This window comes from Epinephelus lanceolatus, chromosome 8 (genome assembly GCF_041903045.1).
Source record: "Epinephelus lanceolatus isolate andai-2023 chromosome 8, ASM4190304v1, whole genome shotgun sequence".
Lineage (NCBI taxonomy): Eukaryota > Metazoa > Chordata > Actinopteri > Perciformes > Serranidae > Epinephelus > Epinephelus lanceolatus.
Genome location: NC_135741.1, coordinates 45,261,631 through 45,282,140, shown reverse-complemented (window position 1 = coordinate 45,282,140; position 20,510 = coordinate 45,261,631). Strand labels below are relative to the sequence as shown.

Below are 20,510 nucleotides of genomic sequence, written 5' to 3'. Positions count from 1 at the left end.
CAGGTGTGTCGACAGTTAAAATCTGTTGAGATAAAAGACTGGATCTGATGTCAGTGATTTTACTTCTGAAGTGGTCTGCAAAGTCCTCACAAAGGGCATTGGTTGTTGTCCTAGGTGATCTGTTAAAATTACTGTTAAAATATCAATTGTGGAGAAGAGGAATTTGGGATTGTTTTTATTGTCAGAGATTAGTTTTTTGAAGTGGGAAATTCTTGCCTGTTTGACTGCGTTATTATAGGTTTGATTTTCTCCATCTTCTCTCAGCACTCCTGCAGTATCTTTTCAGTTGTTTGATTTCCTGATTTCTCCACGGGGGTGTAGGTTTTGTTCTAATTGTTAAAAGTGGAGCCACTGAGTCCAGCGTTGACTTGAGTTTGTTGTTAAAATTGTCCACAATAAAATCACAGGGTGCTGGTAAAATCTCTGCAGGAGTGCTCTGTAAAATCTGGATAAAATTTGCAGCCACTTCAGAAGTTAGGTAGCGTTTCCTCACTGTTCTCACCGGGGCCTCCTGTTGGCTAAAACTGGTGATGTTAAAAAACACACAAAAGTGGTCGGACACAGCCAGATCCACAACAGAGGACACACCCACGGACAGGCCATAGGTTATGACCAGGTCCAGGGTGCGCCCTCGGCATGATATGTTGTTTAAAATCCAAACAATTTAAGAGGTTAGATCTTAAGGACAGAGGGATGTCGTATGCTGTAAAGCCCTGTGAGGCAAATTGTGATTTGTGATATTGGGCTTTATAAATAAAATTGAAATTGAAATTGAAATTGAGGTTTAAAAATTCTCTGGATACTGGGTCCGAGGTGTCAATGTGTAGATTAAAATCACCAATAATTAAAATCCTGTTGTAGGTGGAGTGAATGATTGATAATAATTCAGAGAAATCACTGATAAAAGAAGTGGAGTACTGGGGTGGTCTGTAAACCGTTATGCAAAGGATAGGAGAGCTGCTAAAAACAAAGGCATGGGGGGAAGCCTTGGCGAGAACAACAGGTGCGTCGGTGCCAAGCCATGTCTCTGTAAGGAGAATACTGTCTAGGTTATTGTCTAAAATTAAATCATTTATGACAAAAGATTTGTTTAAAAGGGAGCGCACGTTCAGCACTGCCATTTTAATGTTTGTGCTGAACGTGCGCTCTTCATGACTTTTCAAATGGATGTTAAAAAAACATTCCTGGGTTTCAACTTTCTAAGTGTAATGATGGTTTTTATGATGTGAATGTCCTGTGTTTCCAGTTGCAGAGAAGGTGCTACTGAGGGAGATGTGTGTGTGGTGCAGTGTGTAGTGGAGGAGGGAGGAGGTGGGTGAGCAGTGAGTCAGGAGGTGGCAGGATCGAACGGTCAGGTCAATGTTGACTGATAAAAGCCGTGATCCCTCCTGGTTTGGGTGGAGGCCGTCCCGTTTAAAAAGGTGGGGTCTGTTTAAAAAAGCTATAAAATTGTCCACAAAATAAGAAAAATAATTAGAAATAATTAGCCCCTTCCCCGTGTCCAGCAGGTGGTCCACCAGGGAGATGAAGTCCTGCTTGAGGACCTCTGACTGCTGATACCGGCCTCCAGGACCAGCGTGGAGGCCGAGCTGTGCCGTGCAGTCAGCTGGAGGGCGGAGGATGCAACCTCACTGACACGGGCACCAGGGTGGCAGAGGGTGCGGCCGTTGTGCACTTCCATGTGCCTGACCATGTTGCGGTGGCTGGGGTCCTGGAGGAAAGTTCAGTCCCCCTCTCCATCCTCCTCGGCCTGCTGGTCCTCCCCTAGGTCTGCCTCTGTCTCCGCACCAGCACAAGGTGCCGTTTGCATAGTCAGTGTTCTGCGTGTGGGGAGCGTCTTCTTTCATCTGCTCTTGGCCTTCGTATCCCTGGCCAAGATCACTGTGAACCTTCCCTCCACTTGGCCTTCCATTGTTGTTGCTGCTCTTGCCTCCCCTACCGAGCGCAGGGGGTATTGTCCCGTCTCTGATGGTGATGTGTCTTGTAGGTATGGTGGTGGTGGTGCTGGTAGGGGTGGGGCTGTGGGTATCACATCCGTCGGTGCCTGTGGGTCCTGTGGGTCCTTGCTGCGCTCTACTTGCACCATTCGCTTCGGTGCCTGGGGGTCCTGTGGGTCCTGTGGATGCTTGCTGCACTCCATTGACTCGTTTAAATCTAGGCTCAAAACATATCTCTTCTCAAAAGCATTTGTATCCCCTTGACATTATATTTTAATCTCCCACTCTGTGCTTATTTGTGCCTTGATTTATGTATTTATGTATGTTGCTGCTATGGCTCTGTTTTTTTTGTGTTATTGTGTTACTTCTGTATTTTTCCATTTTTTATTTTTTATATGTTCAGCACTTTGGTCAGCGTGAGTTGTTTTTTAAATGTGCTTTATAAATAAAGTTGACTTGACTCGACCACCCTAATACCTCCCTTTCTTTAGCCCTTTTGTTCTTTATCTCATAACTCGCCTTAGTGTCTTTTGCCTCAATGTGTCTTAGTTCTGACTCCACCTCGTCGCAACATGCCAGGTTGAAGGTTCCATCTTTAGACCACGATTTTTTTCCGTTTTTTTTTTTTTCTTTTTTTTGCCATTTGGTCACACAGCGTTGGATTCGGTTTCCCCGACCTGGGTGTTGTGTCATCACTTTGGGTATCTCTGTGGGTGTCAGAACCCCTTTTTTCATCTTTCCTTGGTTGGCTCCCATGAAGTCTTGTTTAATTTCACTTGCTCTTAGAATTTGTGGTTGCTCATCTGTTTCTTTTGTGCGTACTAGTAATTTCCCTACTGTGATGGCAGTTTTTGTATTTATTTATTTATTTCATTTTTTATTATTATTATTATTATTATTATTAGTATTTATTTTTTTTAGAGGTTATATTCTAGTTTATGTGACCACAACTCATGACAACAATTTTGTGAAAATTTGAAAGGAATTGGTGTTTAAACAAGCTGGAAGAGCACCCACGGCAAGACTGAGACCAAGACTTTTCCCTGGGAAACAGCGGGAGCAACATCTCGCCGACACCAGGAAGCACGCTTGAAACACATCCAGGATAAACTATAGGGGTGTCGACGCAACGGAGACACTGCATAACAAATATTCTGTAATGTAACTGACTGAGTAGCTTTCAAAAGACCGGTAAGATTATATCGTTATCTCAGATCAGACTGTAAGAGACCAGGTGAACTTTCCTGTTGTAAATTTAATCCTTTGAAATTGACCATATCTGGGAATTTCTGTATGTCTGTAGTTCTATGTGCACTCCTCTGAGTTTAACCAGTCAGAGATATCAGTCTGCACTAGGAGGGGCCCCTTCGGAGTTAAGGGCTTCCCCTCCTAATTTAGAAGTTGAGTTCACACTTCATATGGTAGGTTTCATTTTGATTCACAGGCAGAAGTTATTTTGTATAGGGCATCTAGGAATGTTTAAATATCCAGACAAACATTTCTTTTCTATTGAATGAAATGCTTCATCAGAACTACAAAGTAGTGACCCTCAATGTGAATGGGTTACATAACCCTATTAAAAGAAGTAAGGCAATTGCAAAAATGAAAAGAGAAAAACAAGATGTATTTTTTTGGCAAGAAACACACCTATCAAGTGTTGAACATGTTGAACATGAGAAGTTGGCAACTGGAATATCAATTTACAGCCCTCCCTTGACTCCTGAAACAGAACATCAAAGATAAAGTCTGAAGCATTATATGTCAAAAAACTTCTTAAAGAAATAGGTATATACGCAATTATAATGGAACGACATTTCCCAGCATATTGGGATGCTGCAAAAGCTGTTATTAGGGATAAATTAATTGTGTGGTCAGCCCAGAAAAAAAGGAAAAAAGTACACAAATTAAGGACTTGATTGAAAAGTTAAAATCTTTGGAAAATGAACACATGGAGTATAATAACATAAATGTCTTAAATCAGATCCAGGATACAAAACAAACTTTAAATAACCCACATGAAAGGCAAATGGAGAAGAGAGCTAAATTCATTAAACAACATTTTTATGAGAATGGCACTAAAATCTAAGAAACTATTGGCCTGGAGAATTCACAAACAACAAGCTGAGAGATTTATATATAAAGTTAAAGAGCCCCAGACCAAGAAGATATTTCTCAATCTGGAAAATTCCTTTGAAATGTGTTACACAAAGTTATATGCCCAACCCCAGGCAGCAGACTCAACAGCTGTATCATATTTTTTAGCATCTTTAGATGTACCATCTGGGGAGATTCAGGAGGAGCAATGCAGATTCTGTCCTGGCCATGGAACAGTGGACCAGCTCTTTACTCTTGCAGTGTTGCTGAGGGGTCGTGGGAGTTTGCCCATCCAGTCTACATGTGCTTTGTGGACTTGGAGAGGGCTTATGACTGCGTCCCTCAGGGGGTCTTGTGGGTGTACTGCGGGAGTTTGGGGTACCAGGCTCGCTGCTATGAGCCATCCGGTCCCTTTATAACCAAAGTGAGAGCTGTGTCCGCATACTTGGTGTAAAGTCACACACTTTCCCGATGGGTGTTGGCCGCCACCAAGGTTGTCCCTTGTCACCGATCCTGTTTGTAATTTTCATGGACAGCACAGACGGGGGGAGGAAGGGGTCCGGTTTGGGGACCTCAGAATTGCATCTTTGCTTTTTGCTTTTTTGATGTGGTTCTGTTGGCTTCATCACATCGGGATGAGAGTCAGCACCACCAAATCTGAGGCCATGGTGCTCTGCGAGAAAGCGATGGAATTTTTATCTGAATTTTCAAAGTTTCTATCCAGTTTAGTTCTTAAATGAGATAAAGTTATTATTGTAGGTGATTTTAATATTCATGTTGACAGTGATAATGATTCCCTCGCTACTGTGTTTATCACATTACTAGACTCCATTGGCTTCAGTCACAGTGTACATAAACCCACTTGCTGTTTTAACCACACCCTCAATGTAGTTCTGACGTATGGAATTGAAACTGAAAATTTACTAATCCTTCCACAGAATCCCTCTCTATCAGATCACTACTTAATAACTTTTGATTTCTTATTACTCGAATACACGCCACTCAGCAACAGTTATTTTACTAGGTGTTTATCAGATAGTGCTGTAGCAAAATTTAATGAAACTTAATACCATGTCCCTCTGTAACAGAGTTTCCTGTACTCTCCCAAATTGATCATCTTGTCGATAGCGCTGCAGACTCACTGCGAACAACACTCGACTCCGTAGCACCTCTTAAAAAGAAGTTAACAAAGCAAAGAAAGTTCGCTCCTTGGTATAACTCTCAAACCCATAAGTTAAAACAAATATTGCGAAAATTTGAAAGGAATTGGCGATTAACCAAACGGGAAGAATCTCATTTAGTCTGGGCAGACAGTCTCAGAATGTATAAGGTGGGCCCTCCAAAATGCCAGAGCAAGCTATTACTCATCATTAATAGCAGAAAATAAGAACAACCCCAGGTTTCTTTTCAGCACTGTAGCCAGGCTGACAGAGAGTCACAGCTCTATTGAGCCATGTATTCCTTTAGCCCTTAGCAGTAATGATTTTATGAGCTTTTTTAATGACAAAATTCTAACTATTAGAGGCAAAATTCATGACCTCCTGTCCTCAGATAATACCTATCTAACCTCAAACACAGCTGTAAGACCTAATATATATTTAGATTGCTTCTCCCCGATATCGCTTCAAGAATTGACCGCAGTGATTTCTTCATCTAAATCATCAACGTGTCTCTTAGACCCCATCCCAACTAGGCCACTTAAGGAAGTCTTACCTTTAGTTAACACTCATATATTAGACATGATCAATATATCCTTATTAACAGGCTATGTACCACAGTCTTTTAAGGTAGCTGTAATTAAACCTCAACTAAAAAAGCCCACCCTGGATCCAGAGGTGTTAGCCAACTATAGACCAATATCTAATCTTCCCTTTATGTCAAAGATCCTTGAGAAAGTAGTCGCAGACCAGCTGTGTGATTTTCTCCATGATAATAATTTATTTGAGGAATTTCAGTCAGGATTTAGAGTGCATCATAGCACTGAGACAGCACTAGTTAAAATTACAAATGACTAAACAAACAAAATTACAAATGAAAATTACAAACTTTCTCTAGATGGCAATGCTCTGGCCTCTAGCACTACCATAAGAAATCTCTGAGTAATATTTATACACACACACACACACACACACACACATATATATACACATACATATATATATATATATACATACATATATATATATATATATATATTGCATTGTTCTTGGTCTCTTGCTATGACTGTTATCTATTTTTTGAGAGCTTGTGATGGGGTGGGTGGGGCCTTGGGGTTGTGGAAGTGGTAGAGCAGTATGTTTTGTGTTTGTTGTGTATTAATGTAATGTATATTTTGTGTTATTTTTGTATCTGTGTTGGGACCCCCTCGAAAACGAGATGCTGCATCTCAAGGGGCTATCCTAAATAAATTGAATTGAACTGAATATTTGATCAAGATTTGTCTTTTAATTCTCATTTAAAACAAACCTCACGGACTGCATTTTTCATCTGCGTAATATTGTGAAAATTAGGCCTATCCTGACCCGAAAAGATGCAGAAAAATTGGTCAACACTTTTGTTACCTCTAGGCTGGATTACTGTAACTCCCTATTATCAGGTAGCTCTAATAAGTCTTCAAAACTCTCCAGCTAATTCAGAATGCAGCAGCACATGTACTAACAGGAACTAAGAAACAACATCATATTTCTCCTGTTTTAGCTTCTCTGCACTGGCTCCCTGTAAAATCCAGAACTGAATTTGAAATCCTACTGTTAACTTATAAAGCTCTAAATGGTCAGGCTCCGTCATATCTTAGAGAGCTCATAGTGCCATATTATCCCACCAGAATGGTAAATGGACCTGCATTTGTATAGCGCCTTTCTAGTCATCTAGTGACCACTAGATGACTAGATGACTATGGTTTTTACACTTCGAGTCACATTTACCCATTCACACACACATTCATACACTGGTGGCCGAGGTTACCATGCAAGGTGCCACCTGCTACTCAGTTTTAACACACTCACACACCGATGGAACAGCCATTGGGAGCAATTTGGGGTTCAGTATCTTGCTCAAGGATACTTCGACATGCAGCCTGGAGGAGCCTGGGATCGAACCGCTGATCTTTCGATTGGTGGATGTCCCGCTCCACCTCTGAGCCACAGCCACACAGCAGAACACTGCGCTTTGAGAATGCAGGGTTACTCGTGGTCCCTAAAGTCTCCAAAAGTAGATCAGGAGCCAGAGCCGTATTTTTTTTTCATTTCATTTCATTTGTTCCTTTTGACCCCTCCCCGGGGTATAAGGGGCAGACAAAAAAAAATAACATTAACAAATCAGGACAGGCGGCAGCCAATGCACAACAAAATAAATAAAACAGAATTTGTGTACATACATACAAGTCAAAGCAAATCAAGAGAAACTATTGAAGATTTTCTATAAAGTTTCAACAAATTTGACAAGATCTTTACTTTTCAAGATGACATTAATTTTTGAAACTTATAAATATTTGGATTTGCTCTATAGAACTGTCCGACCAACTCTCTTCTCTCTTTATCAAAAAAAGAACACACAAGTACATAATGATATTCATCTCCTCGATTGCCAGTCAAACAAAGAGTACATTTCCGGGGGACATTTTCACAAACATACCTGCACTCAGAGGTAGTTAACTTATGATTTCCACATCGAAACTTCGACAAACAAACTCTTTCGGCAGGTCTTAACATAATCAAATAAGGTTCAAAAGTGAAATCAGTTTTAAACAATTTATAACTATCACATAAAGGGTTACTTTGTAATTTCTCATGCCATCTCTGTAATTCCATGTCAGATAATCTACATTCAATCATTAATTTTAAATGTTTAGGGTTCATCCATCCAGCGTCATGCCATAAGTACGATAAACCACAATCATCAAGAATATTTTTAACTTTGGAAATCCATTTACACTGAAAAATATTGTCATCATACAAAGTCTTGAAAACAATAAACATAGTCAAAGAGATTTTTGCTGTATTATAACTAATTAAATGTACCCAAAAGTTAATCATTCTCATGTTTACCTTTAAATCTAAACTATTTCGACCAAACTCTCCATAAATAATACAATTTGCTGTACGTTTATTAACATTAAGTAAACGTTACAAAAAAGATCTGTGAAGCATTTCAATTTGGTCAAGTTTATGAAATCCCCAGACTTCACTTCCATATAAAAGAATAGGCACTATAAGCTGGTCATATAACTCACATTGTATATCAACAGGTAACTGTAATCTAGTAACTCTGTTTTCCAAGGAGAATAAAGCTCTTTTAGCTAGTTTAACTTGCCTAGCTATTGCTTTATCAAATTGTCCATTAAAATTAAATAACGTTCCAAGATAGTCATACTCAAAAGTAACTTCTAATTTATCTGAACCAAACTTAAATTCTGGGAGTATCCGTAATTTCCCTCTAGGGAAAATAACAACCTTTGTTTTGTCTGTGTTGACAGTTAAATACCAGTTTTTACAATAAGAAGCAACTGCATTTAATGCGGCCTGTAATTCTGAAGGAGTCTCTGCCAGTACAATCGTATCATCCGCATAAATCAGGACATATAATTTCAAATATATCCCTATTTCACCATTCATCACATTGCGGCATTCAGTTGAAAAAAGTTGAAGTCCGTTGTACCATTGACTCACATATTTTTCAAAGTCGTTTAAATATAGTGCAAACAATAGTGGTGATAAATTATCCCCCTGACGCACTCCTACATTACATACAAACTGTTCAGATAAATCATAACCAGCTCTAACACAAGATTTGGCATTCTCATAAATATTATGTATCACATTTAATACTCTTCCGTTTATACCAAGTGCAACTAATTTAAACCATAGTGATGATCTATCTACCAAATCAAACGCGTTTTTATAATCAACAAAGGCACAATAGTCTTTTTTTCTTATGCAAGTACCATTCAACCAGTGAGTGAAGAACAAAAATATGGTCAAGGGTTGAAAAGCCTTTCCTAAACCACACACATCACATCCAGAGAAGAAGCCGAGTTAGTGACATACAGTATGGCCGAGTTAGCAAGATGCAGCTGTCAGGCTCCTCTCCTGAGGAATCATCTTCCTGTTGCGGTCCGGGAGGCAGACACCGTCTCCACATTTAAGACTAGACTTAGGACTTTCCTCTTTGATGAAGCTTATAGTTTAGGCTGGCTCAGGCTTGCCTTGTACCAGCCCCTAGTTAGGCTGACTTAGGCCTAGTCTGCCGGGGGACCTCCTATAATATACCGGGCACCTTCTCTCCTTCTCTCTCTCTCATGTCCTGTTACTGCATCTTGCTAACTCGGCTTCTTCTCCGGAGCCTTTGTGCTCCACTTATATTGCAGCGGTGCCTGGATAGTGTGATGTGTGTGGTTGTGCTGCTGCCGTGGTCCTGCCAGATGCCTTCTGCTGCTGCTGTTATCATTAGTCATACTTCTACTGTTATTATACACATATGATTATTGTCACATATGTATACTATCAGATATAAATATATACTTTCAACATATTGTACCAAAATAGCCAGAATTATATTTATAATATTATTACTTTCATTAATGTTGTTGTAAGCTGTTACCGTTACCATTTGTCCTGTATCCCTCTCTGTCTCTGTCTCTCTCTCTGTCTCTCTTTCTGTCTCATTGTGTCATACGGATTACTGTTAATTTATTACGTTGATCTGTTCTGTATGACATCTATTGCACGTCTGTCCGTCCTGGAAGAGGGATCCGTCCTCAGTTGCTCTTCCTGAGGTTTCTACCATGTTTTTCCTGTTAAAGGGTTTTTTTGGGGAGTGTTTCCTTATCCATTGAGAGGGTCAAACATGGGACATACTTAATCTTTTTCTGGCATTCTGAATGGTATGGTGGTATACTTAAGTTTGTCACTTTTCCACTTGTCACTTGTAACGGCTCGCCCTGCTAAACAGGCTGAGAAAGGAAAGTCAGAGGCAGAAAAGGCTGCGACGAAAAAGGCTTTGGATAAAGTGAGAGGACAAACCAGACATCAATATCTGTGCAGCTTTTGAACGGTGGAGACAACTGAGGGAGCTCAAGGGCCTGAAAAGTGATGCAGAGGTTGCTGTCTTTCTGTTGGACAGGTAATTATTTGTTTGCTTCGGGGGGATTTGTTATTTTACTCGTCTCTCCTCTGCCCTGCTGACTGCAGGATGTGCGTTCAAGCTTGTGTGGGGCCATGGCTTTGGACGGAGCACTGACGGGAGGGGGAGGAGCTTAGAGGAGGTGCCGCTTTCAAATCTTGCTAGCTCTCCAACATTACCAGCTATGGCTTTAACTGACTGAATAGTTGCAGATAACTTTTTTGTCTATCAAAATATAGGTTAATTGGCTAATCTTTTTGTTCTAGTAAACAGTGCATACTTAAAACCTGTGTAGCATTACTATGTATAGCCTTATCTATGTCTTATTTAAATAACTAAAATTAAAACACTGCAGTTGTATGTCTTCACGCTCCAGTCAAATTTCTCTTACAGTTTACATACCTGTCTGTGAAAACATGGATGCTTCACACCCATTGTGCCCCCAACAACACAAAATATCTACGTATACAATCAGCACAGTTTAAAGGTGGACACCCAAGATTAGTGTCACCAATTCAGTATCTGACCAAATGTCTCCACTGCTGTCCCTGAGATGTGACGTTGAATAATGGCCAGAAAAGTGTTTTATGCAAAACATTATGATGTCACAGTGAAACTGATCTTTGACCTTTTGGATATAATCTGTCCCTACTTTGCTACTATTTTATCCACTTAGACATTTGTATGAAATTTTGTCACAATTAACATAAGAATTCTTATAGCCAAAAACATATTTTGTATTATCTTTGACCTTCAACCACAAAATTCTAATCAGTTTATTCTTCAGTCCAAGTGGACGTTTGTGTCAAATCTAAAGAAATTCCCACAGGGTATTCTTGAGGCATCACATTCACAATCATGAGACAGATGAGGTCACATAGACTTGACCTTTGACCTATGACCATCAAAAGCTAATCAGTTTATCTTTGAGTCCAAGTGAATGTTTGTGCCAAAATTCCCTCGGGGTATTCTTGAGTACTTCCGGACAGACAACCCGAAAAACAATGCTTCCAGCCATGGCTATCACTGGTGTGGAAGCATGAAAAAAAATACAGACACAATTTGTATGTTTGATTAAACAGAAGGACTTTTAATTGAACAATAATAAAGGCACAAGACAGAGGTCCCTTTGCTTTTTTTTTGGTTCCATGGCTGTAGCTTTTTTTGCCATGTGCCAGTTCTCCACATTTGTAGAAACTACAAATTCCTGAGCAAGCACGGGGCACTGCCTAGATCTATGCATCAGTCATAGGAAACAGAAAGTATCTGGCAAACAGTCCCTCAGGTCTGGCTTCACAGTAGGCCATGTACAGTCCACTGTTTCTCTTTATCTCATACTCTGCACACCACCTACCATGCCATGTGTAGTATTTAGAATGGATTGGATAACATAAAATAATAATTTTCAACAACAACAAGGGAGCAATGCCTTGACTATAAACAATGTTAACCATTTAGAAATGCAATTAAATGACAGTGAACCATTCACAGCACAGGCAGCAAATCATACAAATAAAATTGTATAAAAATAATCTCTTAAATAAAACATAAAGCAAAAACAACACACAAAACAGGAATGTTTGATGTACATATATGCGCTGTCATGGTTGCTAACAATCAATCAACCTGAAAGCCCATGGACTTTATGTCCATCACCATAGGTACAATTCCACTTCCTCTAACTTGCCTTTGTGCCATGTCACATTTTTAGTCCCTTTTAGGGCAATGAAACAATATACTAGAACAATGGACCAAAACCATACTATATTGCTGAAAACTTGATAGCAGAGGACTAACATAAAATATTTTACGCATTACTTTTATTAAAACAGGATTTTGTGGTTTAGAAATTCCCTGACATAACAAGAATCACACAGTCTACATAATCCCAAACTGTCAAACATACAGTCCTGTTAGCCCCAACACAGTCTACACTAAACTAACTGAATGACAGTGAAAATAATACTCCATATCATGAATGCAGAACGATGCTAATGTATTTACTGTGGTTAGAATGGTTACAAATGCTACTGTATGTCCAACTTGGAATGAACTGAAATGGTCACTGAGAAAAAACTCTTCTTAGAACTACTGAGGTCTAGTTCAGTGGCAGGCCGTGACGGGATTTCAGCCTGCTTTAGTGCATATATTCCAGTTACTTACACAGTAAACAGAAATGTACAGACAACAGTCAAAAATAAAAGTGCTACAGTGACAACAATGATAAAGAATGATCAAAACTTCAAAGAAACATTCTGTCATAAAGGTAGCAAGGAAACCTTTGTAAGTAATATTTCACTCAGGTAGTTTGCTTTCACGTTTTCAAACTAACTAATCTAAGATGAAGAAACCTTTGTCTAAGAATTTTCCATTTATTGTGTCGAAATCAAAATGCCTCTTTAGATTTATTTTCGAATGGTTCATGATTAGTGTCTGTTCTGCACAGGTTGCTAGTTTTCTCCATTTTGTGTTAAAGAGAAAAACTGACAGGACAACAGGGCATGCAATGTGTAAGATAGACAGTGTATAAGCACAGCAGGCAATGACAACAGGAAATGCGCTGAGAATGATGAATTTGAAGAGATAATTGCAGACTGAACCTATTTATAACTGGTATTAACATGTGTCTTTGGTGATGCAATCACAAGTGGTCAGTGGTTAACACAAGTGTAAACTATCACCAAGACACATTGTGATATGATCACTAAAAACACTTGTGCATGCAGATATATTTGATAACATATATTTTGTAGTGTAAATGCCAATGCATCCTGAAGTGTCCCTGACAAGAACAATGCCATAAGTGCAGGACTTGGTGCTTGTTTTGAGTAGGTATCGCTGTGGCTGTAACAGTTCCATGACTCGCCCACCACACCTATGCGATCAGCCCCCTCCAATCATTGGTCCAGATGCAAAACCCTGAAGAAAATGGTAAGTTAGCATTTAGCTAGCAATGAAGTTTTAGGTTAAAAGAGAGAAGGTTAAGGTTAGGGGAAGGGTAATGGTAAGGGTTACATCTTGTTACCTATAAAGCTCAGTTCAGACCAAAGATTTGCGATGAGACAAAACCGTTTTAGAACGTTGCAGAGAAAAGTTCCGGTCTCAGCTCATCAAAAACCGGCTGATAAGCCTTGTTTCCACCAAGCACTCCACTATGGTACAGTTCAGATTGGTACTCTGTTTTTCTGTTTCCACTGTGAAAAGTTGTGGATGGTACCAATAGAACCTTCCTTACCGTCTTCATTTTTGGTAACCCCTCTGGTGGCGTACCTAGCACACAGATCTAGTACTAAAAGGCGGAGCTAGAAACACTGCAATCCACTGACTGGTTAATAGCGGATGGTTACTCTTGCTCAGGGCTATAAAATGAAAGGATGTTTTGCTGCCTCTTGCAGCAGCTGTAGACTGAGAAAACATAATAACTCACTGGGCTGACTGCCGACAACTTTTAAGGTGGAACATTTACTTGTAATGTTACTCAATGCATGAGCTGATGACGTTAGTCCATCAGCTTACGCTTAAAGCTTAAATTTCAATATGACAATTTTGACCATTCCATTAGTTTTTTTTGTCTCTCTTGGATGACTTACACATTTAGTAATGACTGTATCTCAAGTGATTAAAGATATATATTATTCTTACCAGATGATATATGAACTGCATATATTCTTATCCTCATTTGGAGGAAAAAAACATTGTGGAGCGATGTTTCTATGGCAACACTAAACCCCTGTGCTTGCCTAACTGTGCATTCACACCAAAAGCTTCATGAGCGCAAGCAGTTGCTCAGGTCGCTGGCATTGCGCTGCCTGGCAGCTCTGGCAGGGCTTGCAGAAGGCTGCCAAGGGGCGGGGCTTTCAAGCTGCGCTGCAGAAGATCTCTTTCTTTCTTTCTTTCTTTCTTTCTTTCTTTCACTGTTCCGCCTTGAGAATATTCACGGTCTGCAATAGGCTGCTGCTTCGCCGCCGGTGCTGCTCATTTGCATAAAGTTGAGCTTCTCTCAACTTCACAGTGACACTCCGGTCGCTGGCATCGCGCTGCTTGCTGCCACCGACACTCCAGACGCCCTTTGTAGCAAGCATACATTGAAAATGAATGGCTGCCGGCCGCTTATGATGCTCATGACGCTTTTGGTGTGAATGCACAATAAGAAGGACTAAATACACAAACCTGCTATTTTTAAATATCCCATCGAGAGACACTCTCACTGCAGTCTGTTCTATTTTGTTCTGAAAATGTTGGCATGCAACCTTGTTCTGTGGACAATAAAGGAGGTGCAGACCTCCCCCTGTGTCACCGTCCATTCATCCATCCATTTTCATCTGCTTATCCAGTGCCGGGTTGTAGGGGCATCAGGCTGAGCAAAGCACCCCAGACATCCCTCTCCCCGGCAACGCTTTCCAGCTCCTCCTGGGGGACCCCAAGGTGTTCCCAGGCCAGACAAGATATGTAATCCCTCCAGCGTGTTCTGGGCCTGCCCCGGGGCCTCCTACCAGTGGGACGTGCCCGGGACACCTCCAGCGGGAGGCGCCCAGGAGGCATCATAGTAAGATGCCCAAACCACCTCAACTGACCCCTTTCAACGCGAAGGAGCAGTGGCTCTACTCCGGACTCCCTCTGGATGACCGAGCTCCTCACCCTATCTCTAGGGTGAGGAGCTACCCCACGGAGGAAACTGCGATCTCATTCTTTCGGTCACTACCTAGAGTTTATGACCATAGGTGAGGGTTGGGACGTAGATGGACCAGTAAATCGAAAGCTTTGCTTTCCGGCTCAGCTCCCTCTTCACCATGACGGACCGATGCAGCGCCCACATCACTGCAGAAGCCGCGCCGACCCGCTGATCCATCTCACACTCCATTCTACCCTCACTTGTGAACAAGACCCCAAGATACTTGAACTCCCTCACTTGAGGCAGTAACTCTCTCCCAACATGGAGAGGGCAATCCACCGGTTTCCGACAGAGGACCATGGCCTCAGACTTGGAGGTGCTGACTCTCATCCCAACTGCTTCACATTCGGCTGCAAAACGCCCCAGTGCATACTGGAGGTCATGGTGTGATGGAGTCAACAGAACCACATCATCTGCGAAAAGCAGAGATGCAATTCTGAGGTCCCCAAACCGGATCCCCTGTGTCACCGGTGATGAGGAAATACAGCAAATGCTGGACAAAGCAGTGAGTGACAACAACCACCCCTGCATTAAAGAGAACTGTTCATGGTAGACACACTGAACAGACCTGGGGTCTACTTAACATGTCTGAAGGGTTACTTTTGGTTCCAAAGGTACTATACCAAGAGTGTTTGGTGAAAACGGGGCTATGGTGTCATCTGTAAAGGCCAAAACACACCGGCACTGTACGACGCGCGTCAAAACAGCTGCCCCCATTATTTTCTATTTACAAACCCACACCGGCGGCGGCTCGACGCGCGTTGATGTGCTGCGCCGCGGCACTTTACGCTATTGTCCTATTTTTCCAGCGTCGCCGCCCTTGAAAAAGCGCTATTTTGTACTTCCCAGCTCCCGCGGACTGGAGTGTGCAATAGAAATCCGGTTGACGCCCCACAGCGCGACGCTTTTTGTGTGTGTTGGGGGCAGCACTTGACTTGCGTCAATGACGCCGCCGTCATATGATGCCGCCGGTGTGTTTTGGCCTTAACTCAACTGGTCACTTGCCAGCAGCTGGTTTTAGATCACAAAGCATGTCATCTGTTTCAACAGCCAATCGGCTTGTAGTGAGGTCCACTGGTCAGGTCAAAATAGCCGCAGACAGTATTTTTGCTTGCTGCAGAGGGTGCTCCGTCCCCGCTGAGCCCTCTGTTCCATCCTCAAGGTGCGCTGGTGTTGGACGGTGGGTCACTGCTGCTGCCTACTGTATGTGCTTATGCCCTGCCCACACACACATTCTCATTGACTGATTAATTGGTGCTGGTTATTATTGTGTAATATTATTGTTATTATTGTGGCGTACTGATTATTAAAACAGTCCATCTGATGCTCATTTTGTTTCTGTTTTTTGCCGTTTCATCACTACTACAAATGTAACTGTAGCCAGTATCTTAGTATCGCTATTTTCATTCATATTTTAATAAGCTACAAATTATATTCAGCCACAAAATAAGCCTGCAAAGCTGGAAATCAGAACCGGAGTACAGAGAGTTGTTGCATAGAGATGATACACCGTCTCATCCAGATGCACTGGTGTGAACCAACAGGTTTTTAGAACACAGCAGAACGGTGCATTGCAAACTGTTGCCTGTTTTCAATCACAAATTTTGGTCTGAATTGGGCTTAAGGTGATCACATATTGATGCATAATAAATAATAAACCAGATTATTGCTACATTTGGCCTCATATTTATTCACTTCAGTGTTGCGTTGTATCACGGTTCAAATAACCGTCACGTTGGTGACGGTTGTCTTGGACTGGAGGTGGGCGTTGTAGGGGCTTGTCGTGTAGGCTGCAAATGCAGTGTGGATGCAACTATACATGTCTCAGTTGTTTTGGTGACAGCGTGCTAATGCTCATTAATGTACTTATTTTATGACAAGGTGGACAAAGTGTTGCATGACCATCCATGGTTTGGGACTATGGAAGTAGACGTGTTGAATTCTGCTCACAGCAATATCTTAAGCTGTACCGTCACTATTGCTAATGTGACTAGCAAGCATGTCAGCGAAAGTGTGGTCATAATAACATTGCGTGGGGTCCTTAAATTTCTAGCATAAGTGACATGGGCAGTAATAAAATCTGAATGTGCGGTCAGCTGGAGACGCATGATGGCGATGTGCCTCTGCTGTTCACTTGTGTTCCGACAACTGAAATTTATGTTAATACTAGGTGAAACATGCTGAACAACATGAAATCTTTGAAATATCAGCCCTACCAATGCCATCTGCAGTGGAGTTATAGAAGCTGTGATAGTAAAAGTCACCTGTACAGCTGCATCAATGTCATTCAAATTCACTGCTATTTTTAAGCCATTGTTCTGGTGCATTTTGGATGGATGTAGTCCTGTAGCAATGACTAAGAAAATGACTTCTTCATCAGGAATTCTGCTTAGAAAACTCTGATTTGTAAATTGTGTCTCTAACCAGCAGAAACAGCGGCCAGTGAGCTCAGCACCAGGCCTGCTTCAGTCACTGAATACTTCTTTTCAGTTGTCATCAAGTTTTTTTCTGGACAAGCAGGGAGGAAAATGGAACTTAAAGCAGGAATTAAATGAATATGATTCATGATGGGACAATCAACAAGCTAGTGTGAGCTGCTGCTAGCAAAGGTATCTTGCTCACCCTATTAAAAGAAAGGTACTTGTATTATTATCAGTTTGATCATTTATGATAACATTTGATAAAAACTAAATTATTTGGTGCATGGACGGGGAGAGCACAACTTTTTCTGGCTTCAGCATGAGGAGTTGAGTGAAGTTCTAATAATCTTGGAGTCACCAAAATATTTCTGGGATGGCTGATGTTTTAAGTTTAATGCTGTCAGACCCTCTAAAGGCCAATTTCCACCAGATGCGTGTTGGTTGCGTCTGCGCTCCGGCTCGGCAGCGGAGCCGATAGGATTCCATTCTAGTCAATGTGTGTGTTTCCACCAGCTGCGGCTGTGCTGCGTTCCGGCTCAGTCTCAGCTCCAGCACTCTGGAGCCCTCCGCAACAGATACGCAGGACTTCTATTTTTGCCGGACGCCGGAGCACAACACAGCAATTCAGCACAGAGCAGATCGTGCGGGGCAGGAAGTCGTGCACAGAGACACAATAAAACATCCGGTTAATTTTCAAAATAAAGTACATAGTGTTCACGGCGGATCATATTTCCCTGCACTACACCTTAAAAACTACATAATGGGCAGAGGCAGGCCTGAAGTCAACAGGTCAGAGGTTTTCAGACGTCATTTCACCCCGTGAACACCATGGACGAGGAGATATTAATCATGGCACTGCACCGAGATGTCTTCCGGCGGAGCTGCACTGCACCGCACAACAAACGCAGCCGGTGGGTATTGATGGACGGCGGAGCACGCAGCGGATAACCAGCACTGCCGTTCTGCAACGGACACGCATCCAGTGGAAATCTGGCGTAATGTTCCTGTGTCAGAGGGGAGCAACTCCTCAGTCCTGTTGCTCACAGCCTGAATGCACAGCAATGAATTATCAGCCCTCAATATGGATAGTTTGGGTAATATTTGTGTCATGTAAAACTTTTTTCTGTACAGATCAACATGGTAAAGTCAAATATGGTTCTGTTGCAGTATACCTAGTCTATGCTTCCAGTCCTGCCACTGAAGCGGTGGATCCTAGGCTAGGCTGGAGGTGAGCTGACAATTCACTAACTGAAAATGTAAGACTTGAGTGAAATACAACTGAACAGTTTCACTTAATGGAGAACTGTACCACAGAGAGTGTGTGCATGCTGTTAGGAATGGACAGAGACAAAGGCTCAGGACCAGGCTAAACAAAGGCTGGGCTGGAAGGATGGCAGAATGTCCAGAGTTGGGTCAGATAGTGATGCAGTGCTGTCGCAGTTTAGCCCCAAGGAACTCGTGGGTTAAATTATGTCTTGTGATTATTCCAACAATCTGAAAGAGATGGCAGATAATAATAAAAAAAGAGTTAGGCCAGACACAACATAAGTCACGGCATGTAAGACAACAACACAACGTTCTCATCGGGGGTTTTCCCTTGTATGTCATTATCAAAACACTGGGCCTCATTTTCAAGTATCTTCTTAAGGTTTTTTTTTCCCCTTATATTTGCTCTGAAGAACGGTCCTGAGGAAAGGTCCTGAGGAAAGTCTTTATTGAAAGCATGTGGCAGTTGATCCTAATTAGCATAGGGAAATGCCCTGTAATCCCCTATAACAGGGCATGAGACTGCACACCTGAAGAAGTAGAGAAAAAAGTACCAGAAGAAGAACAACAACATGACAAACTGTATTTTGTGATATTGGGCTTAATGAATAAAACTGAATTGAACTGAAAAAAGCTGAGAGGATTAAGTCAAGAATGCCTCAATTAAAGTCTAATGAGGGTGGAGCACTGGACTCTAAACATTTAAAAAACTAAAAGTTTTGAAGTTAAGGGCCTTCTGCAGGGAGGGAACACCAAACAACCTGCCATATTTAAAGGAGCTATATGTAAGAAATATAAAGCAAATAGTCATAAAATCCTCCTAATATGTCACAGAGACTAAGGAATAATGTTCATATAACAAACTGATCTCGCTGACAACAATAGTACAGCCAGAATATTCGCATTAAAAAAAAACTTTACGGTCCGCAAATCATGTTTATGTTTTGAATTTGTGTTTTGGCCTGTTGCGCCACCCACCGCCGTCTACCAGTCACGCAGTCAGTAGAGTCTCAGCATCAGTTAAAGTTACGATTGAGCTACAGCAGCACGGCAAGCAGCATTAGCAGTGTCCCAGTACATAGCATTAGCAGCCGGCTCCTCATGAGCTGTGTTCCCGCAGCAGTGTTAGCAGTGTCCCGGTACACATTTCTCCTGCAACAGATAATTAAGCATTCCTGCGATTGCAATGCAATTAATCATGCGGCCCTGGTATATATATATGTATATATGTATATATGCAGATGTATATGTATGTACATGTGGTTATATGGATATGTATGTATGTATGTATATATATATATATATATATATATATATATATATATATATATATGTATATATATATGTGTGTGTATGATGTATGTGTATGTGTGTGTATGTATATATGTATGTGTGTATGTGTATGTGTGTATATGTATGTGTATATATATGTATGTATATGTATATATATATATATATATGTATAATGAACACAACACTGACTTATTGAAAAGGAAAAAAGGAAAAAAAAAAAAAATCTCACAGGGTGTGAATGTACACTTCACATACCCCACCCAGCATTCTCCCTTTACTTCTCTATTTTTTTCCCTCCATCATGTCCCCCCCCCCTCCCTCCCCCTATCCCTCTCACTCACTCCCCCTCCCTAACCCCACACACAAATACACTCCATGTAATCCCTTTGTTTTTTCAGGTTTGTAAATACCTCAAGGCACAGGCGCTTCTGGTTGTTGAACATGCTTGTATATATTCTAATGCTCTGCTCCATAACCCTGCGATGCTTCACCATGACACATCGGTTGACTGTAATACATACACTTAACAATTACATATACTCATGCAAAATCCATGCAGATAGAAACTCACATAGAAACACACACAGATCATTCTCCATACCCACACACAGTATGATAAAACCCCCACTTTGTCAATGTCACACCTAAACTTGGTTTCCTGGAATGTACATGGCATCCGCTCACAGGCGAAAAAAATTAAAGTGATGG

At 41.4% G+C, this 20,510-nt stretch overlaps 1 protein-coding gene across 3 annotated transcripts in view; it reads right to left on the bottom strand.

The window, feature by feature from the left end:
* clcn6 (chloride channel 6) overlaps positions 1-20,510 on the bottom strand; it is a 178,324-nt gene that overhangs the window by 46,826 nt on the left and 110,988 nt on the right. The window contains exon 23 of one of the 3 annotated variants that reach the window (XM_078170352.1): positions 11,213-13,070. The exons of 1 other annotated variant lie outside the window; for it this stretch is intronic. In XM_078170352.1, the coding sequence (XP_078026478.1) occupies positions 13,035-13,070 (36 nt within the window). In that variant the 3' untranslated portion in view covers positions 11,213-13,034. Of the gene's footprint in view, positions 1-11,212; positions 18,738-20,510 lie in introns of those variants that run through there. One more of the 3 variants, XM_033629849.2, reaches the window with a different exon arrangement.